At 41.6% G+C, this 8228-nt stretch overlaps 1 protein-coding gene across 1 annotated transcript in view; it reads left to right on the forward strand.

Annotated features, from left to right (window-relative positions):
- Positions 1 to 8228, forward strand: part of ZBTB11 (zinc finger and BTB domain containing 11) — a gene marked incomplete at its 5' end in the record, with an annotated part of 42778 nt that overhangs the window by 4113 nt on the left and 30437 nt on the right. The window contains 3 exons of the mRNA XM_019523920.1: positions 3800 to 4035; positions 4916 to 5147; positions 5589 to 6412. Coding sequence (XP_019379465.1) covers positions 3800 to 4035; positions 4916 to 5147; positions 5589 to 6412 — 1292 coding nt within the window. The remainder of the gene's footprint in view (positions 1 to 3799; positions 4036 to 4915; positions 5148 to 5588; positions 6413 to 8228) is intronic.

The following is an 8228-nucleotide window of genomic DNA, read 5'->3' on the forward strand; positions in this document are numbered from 1 at the left end:
AAGTTGGCCCTCCTGAAGTCTAGGGCTACCGCCTTGCTGCGGGCCCTTGACACCCTACGCTGGATGGCGAATTCCAGCAAGCGATGATCACTATTGCCCAGGTGGTCAAGAACCTGGAGGCCCCTTACCAGGTCGTCACCTGCGGCCAGGACCAGGTCCAACAGGGCATCACCTCTGGTGGGACTGTGCACCTCCTGAATCAAGTGGAGGTCCTGCATCTCAGCCAGAAACCTCTTGGAGCGGTCCGTCCCGGCTGACTGCTCCTCCCAGCAGATGTCTGGGTAATTAAAATGTCTGTTGCATTTAGGTCCCCACTTTGATTGGCAGTAGACTTCCTGTATTGAAGCTTATGGTCCAGACAGCGTTTAAATGCTTTTTTAGAAGAGGAAACTAGTCTATCCACATCAGGAAAACATGCACGCCAGATGTCGATTACTGAAGAAAGAATGCCTGTATTGCAGTTGACATGAATTGTGTTGGGCGTCATTCCGTGGAGCACATCAGAGAAAGCTTTGCACATATACATTGCATTATCAGAAAGAAGTGCTGAGTTCTTGTTAAATTCTGAGCTGTAGCTTACAACAACCTTCACTACAACTTGTGCTACAACTCAAAACTTTACACACGAGTTGAACTGGCTCTGTTCAGAAGACAGGCAGGTCACAGTCTTTCCTGTTCCCGGGTACAAATAAAATGTAGACAACATAGTTATCCTGGACATCTGTTGCTTCCTCTGCTACAATCAAAAAGGATTCATATTCTGCTAATGCAAATTTTGTAGACTGAAGATGCAAAGCAATTACTCCTGGTAGATAATCCTGGTGAAGCTTTTTTCACAAAAGGGAAGCTAACAGCATTTGACATGTGGCTGTTCAAGTAGTCAAGTAGTTCCTTAATTTCAGGTTATCACTTTCCTCTAGAGCATCAGGTATGCAGACAACCTGTCAGTGGTACGCATTAACAAATTTATTATAATTATATGACAAAAATGTGTGGGTGGTACTTAAGGTTATATCATTTGAAATTGGTGGTGCATAATCTGTCAGAGTTTGGGAACTGTTGCTCTAGTTCAGAGATATTTTGGTAGCCATGAATGCCTCTACTAGCTTGAATGTAGCTTCTCTTCTTGTTTAAGCTGCTTTCAGTGGTTCTTTTAAACATCAAGGACAGTGTTGCTTATTTCGTGCCATGAACTTCAGCCCCTGCAGAAGGCTTTTGCTTTATACGCTATTTGAACCCTAAATGCTGATCAGTGCTCTTTTTCCTTTAGAGTCATTCAGAGTCAAGTTGCAAGATGAACAAAATGGTTTACCACCATCTGAATGTAGGGTTCCTACAGGGAATTGTGTTACATGATCCTGAAATGTATTTTGTTTTTTTTGGATTTCTTTTAGCTCATCTTCAGACTGCAGCACTGCTGCATTGCATCTAGCTTCTTAAAAGGTGGCGCTGAAATATTTTCTTTCCTGACTGGTGCTCTCACTTAGTCTATGTCACCAGCTCAGCTTCTCAGTAGCGCTCTCTCAAATCCTGCTCTCTGGCTGCAGTGATTGCTGCGCTTTCTTTGTATTCTGGTAAGCATTTGGCGGGGGAAAGGTAGGGGTTGATTCCATGGGAAATCGCAGCCAATGCCATTTTTTCTGGAGACAACTGCAAAAAACAGCATCCATGAAAATGTGAATTTGCAATTTAAGTAGGTCACTATTTATATCGGGCATAGAGGTAATCCTCTGGTTTGGTCACCAGCTCCATGTAAGTTGTTCTCTTATACTTCTGAACCCTCCTCCTTCCCTGCACCCTATTTGCCTATGAACCTCAAGAATTGGTTCATATTAAAGGAGCAAGTAAACAGTTCATATTCTCCGTACTTTGTTTTCCATTTGGCTGGTGGTCTCTGTTGGTACCCTTTCCCTCTCTCACCCCCAAGGGATGGGGTAAGAAAACAGGTAAATCTCACAGAGGGAGTGTAAATTACAAGTTGTTCTAAGACCAGTGACATGAGTCTTTTCCCTAGTTTGTCTTGAAGTGAGCTGTGGCTCATGACAGCTTACGCATCTCTAATTTGGTTAGAGCATAAGGTATGCACCCTGACTTCTTCCTTTAAACCAAGCAAACTCCCTTCCTACCCTTTTGCCCCTGCAGGTTGCCCCATCCTCTCCCTTTCCCCCAAATTCTGCAAAAGCGATAGAAGTTTGCTACCCAAAATCTTCGTTAACAAAGTTGAGACTGACTGACTGGCATAGCTTGGGTGTACCTGTATTAAACAATGGATAAGAGAAAATTCAGATTTTAAGATTACAAACCAGTTTCATGCCAGGAATTTATAATCTCCCCTCTCCCATCAAAACAGATCTTATTGTAATGCAACAGTTACTATGGGAGTTTAATGTCAGATTACAATTGTGTGGGACACAGCACACCACATAAAAATGGGATATTTGCTCAGTGTTTCTCATGTGCATGCTTATTATGAAATGACTGAGTGAGCCATGTTTACAGTTCATTTTCACTGTTCCCAGCTCAAGTGGGACTAGGTTGGAGTTTGACTGTAATCTGTATTTCCTGTTCTCACACGTGTAAGTGGACAGTGTTACTACATTTGATGTTCTGGAAGTGCTGCCAGTCCGCCTAAAGTCTGTATTTTCCAAGTTTCTTGAAACTGTTAGGTTTTGAATTATCACAAAGGTCAACGTACACAAAAAGAAAATTAGTTTGTGTTGAAGTTCTTGTAAATTGAGTGCACTTTGCTACCAGGCCCAGGACCTCTTAAATCAAGGGGTTGTCATTTGGGATCCATAAAACAATTTCAAGTTGAGCTGTTTAAAGTACTAGAGATGGGGATCTCTTAAATAGCCTGGACCCAAACTATAGGGAATGACTTAGATCCTAGTCAGCACAGTTATATGTACCATGCATACATGTACCATGTATATGTGCACCAAAGGGACCTGGCTTAAAGTCCCATCAGCTTCAGTGAGGCTGAATGCAAATGCAGGGGTTTTTTTATGTGGTGCTAGTTGTAAGGTCTTTGAGATCTTTTTGAACTGAATGTTAACTAAGTGTAAGTCTGGAGTAAAATACTATGCACAATTTTTTGAGATGATCATTTAACCTTATAATTTTCTAATAGTTCTATCCAGAATAAACTTTAGGGTATAATAGCTGAGATATAATAATGATAGTCATGTCCTAAGTAAGAAAGAGAGAACCAGGTAAAACTAGAAAGCTTTTCCAGTAAGTGTATAATATTATATAGATGCTTTCACTGCTGTTTCATGCAGTAGTGCCCAAATCCTGTCCTGCAGGCCAGATGAGTGGTGTATGGCTGGGCTGCAGACAGAACCCACATGCCAGACTGATCTGGCATGTGGGGCCATGCCATCTGGCTTGCAGGGCTCCTCACCCAGGGCAGCTGCAGTGCATGGGACAGTGCCATCTCTTCTTTTGCCGATTGCAGTAGCATGGTCAGCCACTGCTGCATCAATGGCTGTTTTTGTATCCGCTAACAGGTGGCATCAGAGATGTTAATTCTTTGCTCCAGTATGTTAGTGGGGCTCCCTATGATTCCATATATCTGATAGCAGGGGAATGGTGGGAGTGATAATTGCCAACAGTCACAGTAATTGATGTTGCCATTGTATTCCCACCACAGAATTTGCAGACCTATGGGAAGCCCCATGGGCTGGATGACAGCTGTTCAGGCCATATCTGGCCTATGGGCCATAGGTAAAGCACCACCTGTTTAATGTAAAATGAGTGACTGAAAACTAATCAGACTTTCATTGCTGGTTTTCCTTAGGTATTCTTAAACAAGTTAAAGACTACATTAAGGAATGTAGTAAATGCCAAGAAAAACTAGATCGTTCTAGATCCCTCACAGATCCTTCTGAAATGCTGGAGGAACTAGGATTAGATGCAAAATCTCATGAAGACAGTAATGGAACAGATGATGAATTGAGTAACACAGCATCAATCCCAGCTGCATCCCCAAAACCTGTGAAAAAGAAGCCAATATCCAAACATGAGCTTGTGTTTGTAAGTAGTGCTGCATATTTAAAGAATTAAGATATTTGTTTCATAGTCAAATTCTGATTGATACTGCTTGTACTAGTGAAGTAAAGCCAGGATATTCAGTTTCAGCAAATGGGTCAAGTATACAGGATACAGGAGGCTGGTGTACTCACTGTGAAACTTACCACTGAGCCTAATTTATGATGGAAAATAATTTTTCTCTATTTGACACTCCTGGGAACTCATGAAAAATGATTGCAAACATTGCATCCATATTCAACCATATCCTCCAGGAGTCTTGACCTGGCCTTCTATAAATGGCTTTTCTTGAGGTAGTTGTCTATATAAAATATCTTGGTAGAAGATCACTAGCATGTGTATCCAGAAAGCTTTTCCTATAAGATTGCAGCATTTAGAAATTAGACCAAATTGGCTATAGAGGTATTTGTCTTTCCCTTTTTTACTCTTTCTACTTTATTTTTATTTCTCCTCAAATGATACTGTATGTCAATATGTGTATTAAAGACATATTTTTTAAATATTATTTTTATGGGGGTTTTTTCCCTGCTCCTTTGAGTTTACATCTTGTGTATGCATATGTATATGTGTATAACTTCAAAAGGAAAAGGAAAGGATTTCTTAGGGTGATATCTTTTATTGGACTGACTATGCATATAGATCATCCTAAGAAATCCTTGCCTTTTACATCATTTCTGGGCCATCACAGCTACAACATCACTCTTTAAAAGGAAGAGGAATTTACAAATTAAAACTGCTCACTAAAGACGTCTTAAATTTTTGTCTTCCAATAAATTGATCTTGTCTCTTTACAGAAAAAGTTTCTATGCTTCAGCTTGAATGAATAGGAAGGTATAACCTAAATATGCTGATTTATTTATGATAGGTTGACAGTAAAGGCCTTGTGAAGCAGTCTTCTCCAAAACATTGTCTGTCAGTCTTGAACCAACTGAACCAGCAGAGGCTTTCCAATCAGTTTTGTGATGTTACCCTATTGATTGAAGGAGAGGAGTACAAAGCACACAAATCTGTCTTGGCAGCCAACAGTGAATACTTCCGGGAGCTCTTCATTGAAAAGGGAGCTGTCTCAAGTCATGAAGCTGTAGTGGATCTTTCAGGTAAATAGCCTTTAGCTTAAAAATAGACATAGGAAATGGGACATAAGGCTTATTGAATTTAGATCTTTTGTGTTCAGAATGATTAAGCATTTGATTTGACTTATTAAAAATATTCCTAAGTTTAAGAGTTTTAATGCCAGAGGTTTTGCTTTGAAATTGTCTAGTCTGTTGAATTGCCTAGCATGGACAGTGGAATATAACCCTGATTCCTGCATAGGAAAAACACTTCTGGACATATGTGGTACTGATTTAAAATCATGTGTTAATTAATGAGCATCAGATACTTGGCAAATATTTCTGTACTCTAAAGTTCAGACCCATCCAAATCAGGCATGAACAGGTGTTCCCAGTGGATTACTTCAGAATAATATAGTGGAGATTGGATTTTTGTGTCCTTTTTTTCCAGGTTTCCTCTGATCTTTCTTGTATCATTCCATACAGGCTTTTGCAAGTCAAGCTTTCTCCCTTTATTGGAATTTGCTTATACCTCAGAATTAACTTTTGACTTTTGTAGCATGGCAGATGTTGCCTTGCTAGCCCGACATCTCTTTATGTCAGAGGTTTTGGAAATCTGTGAAAATGTGCACAAACAGATGGAAGAGAAACAAATCACAGTGTACCAAAAGGGAGATATTCACACCGTAGAGTCTATGCAGAACTTAACACAACAGAATGACGTTGAGATTCAGCCTATGGACAGTGCTGAACAGCCTTTACCTACAGAAATGTCAAATAGTGAAGAAGTAGCAACTACAAATGGAGCTTCCCCCAGTACTGGAGAAGATGAAGTAGTGGCACTACAGTCTGACTCTCAGACCGTTGAACCTACTGAGACTATAACTGCTAGTCTTTCAGAGCCTCTGGGGCAGTGTGAAACTACTGCAAATGCTATAAAACTAGAAATGGAAGAGCGCATTCCAAATGACATTGTGTCTGTCATGCAGTCTGAGCCCTCAGCTGTGGAAGGCGGGGATATACCCTCTCAGGCAGAAAATGGGGCTGGTCAAAATGAGAGCAGTGAAGCAAATGTAGAAATTGTGTCAGAAGACTCCCTGGACATACTTAAACCAAAACGTGGCCGACCATGTAAAGCCCCAGACAGTCCAGCTCCTCACCCTGAGAATATGGTCTCAAACCAAGATGATACATACAAAAGCAAACTTCGTCAGCGTTCTGTTAGTGAGGGTGGATATATCAGATTGCATAAAGGAATTGAGAAAAAGTTACAGAACAGGAAGACAACACCCAAATCGCCGACACAGCAGGTATGTTAAACCTCACTGTTCAGTCCTGTATCCTAGTTTTGAGTTCTCCTTTGTTCTCTGGTTAAAAAGTGCAGTTTAGAATAAGTGTCAATATGTGTAACAGTGAAACATGCGAAGTCAACAAATATCCTACATCTTTCAAACTTAGTGATCATAGATTGCTATTTGCTTTAGCATATAGTGTCTCTTGCATGCCCGACATTTAACTCGGTTTGAATGATTCTTTGGCTTATTTCCTAGTAGAAGTGGCTGCACTCCCCAAGATATTTCAAAATTGAGGTGTGTGGTGGGGAGGGGAGGGGAAGGACGTACTTTCAGATGTATATGGGTATTGAGGAGGCAGCCATATATGGTATCCATTCATTTACTGACTGTTCCTGCAATTTGTGACTTGAAAACAGAGTACATATTTTGTGTACGAAAACTTGACATCTTACTGGTTGCATCACTGTAAAATTTCTTAAATGTGGTTGTAAATCAACCTGAGGAAAGGCACTGTGATGGCCAAGAGCTTGTCTAACTTTATCCCAGCTACACAGTTGGTCCAATAAAGATAATGTTCCCAAAAAATCTTTGTCTCTTGTCCTAATCAAAGTATTCTCTATAGCAGCATTTTAAATTGAATATTAGGTCCTTTCTCTTCATAGACTGGGCAAGACATTGTTAATAGAACATTAAGTGGGGAAAGTTGTGTTCAAACAAGAATGAAGAATGTCCAGGGCTACGTTAATTCAGTCCCTCTTATGTATATTTTGTATGCAGGCCACTTTTATCTATAGGAGCACATACATGTCTTTTTTTCCATAGGGTCTGTGCCCCTTTGCATAGGTTAGATGAGTTTCACTGTTGTTCAGTATTTCCTGTCATTGGACATAGGACCTTATATGCCAAAAGTAATCCAGATGCTGTATTGAACAGAATTAGGGGCTACCACAGAGGTTTGTGAAAGTCTCATCACTACAGTGTATGTGCTTTGTAAACATTTAATGAATTTGTTTCATTCACAGTGCTCCTGGGATGAAAGTGATGGTATTGTGCCTCTTCTGTAGATGGAGAAAGTGAAGCATAGAAATTAAAGTAAATACAAGACAGTGTCCCCCAGTTTTGTTCAAAATGTCTAGTGCAGGGGTTGTGAACTGGGGGTATGCATACTCCTGGGGGTACTTGGGAAGGCCCCACAGGGTATGCAGTGGTGGCACAGAGAAGCAGAGATACTTAGGAAACATGCTGCTGCTCAGCACCAGCACCCTCCCACCCCATTGGCCCGCTGTCCCGCGCCACCCCTCGTGCTCGTTCAGGGGTACAGTCTAGGAGGGGTATACTTCTTAAAGGTTGAAGTCCTCTGGTCTAGTGAATAACTTTTTAGAACTCTTACTTTTAAACAACTTGAAGTCAAAGGTCAAACCTAGCTCCCATTGACTTCAGTTACACTTTTGTGTTAATCTGCAAGTATCCCCAGTTGTCTCAAAATGAGAAATATAGTTAGTGACCCCCCTGACTTAAACCAGAAGATCAATGGCCACAGCAGTGAGGGAGGGAGGCAGCAGGTGCTGCCAAACTGGTGTAGGGTGAGGCACGGGACAGATCTGCGACTCATCTGGGGGCAGCAGGGAGCGGCTCTTGCTGCTGTGTGTACCGTGGGAGAGTACAGGGATAGAGGGCTGTGTGCCCCCTGGATCTGCACGGGGCAGGCAAGCTGGAGTGAGGGCCATGCCAGGCTCTTCTCAGAAGGGGCTGGGCTTGGGGCAGGTCGGAGCAGCGCTGTGAGGGGGCTGCAGCCACCCCAAATTTCACCATAGGCCCCCCCCCCCAACTC

Source organism: Gavialis gangeticus, unplaced genomic scaffold (genome assembly GCF_001723915.1).
Source record: "Gavialis gangeticus isolate Ggan-Ray unplaced genomic scaffold, GavGan_comp1, whole genome shotgun sequence".
Lineage (NCBI taxonomy): Eukaryota > Metazoa > Chordata > Crocodylia > Gavialidae > Gavialis > Gavialis gangeticus.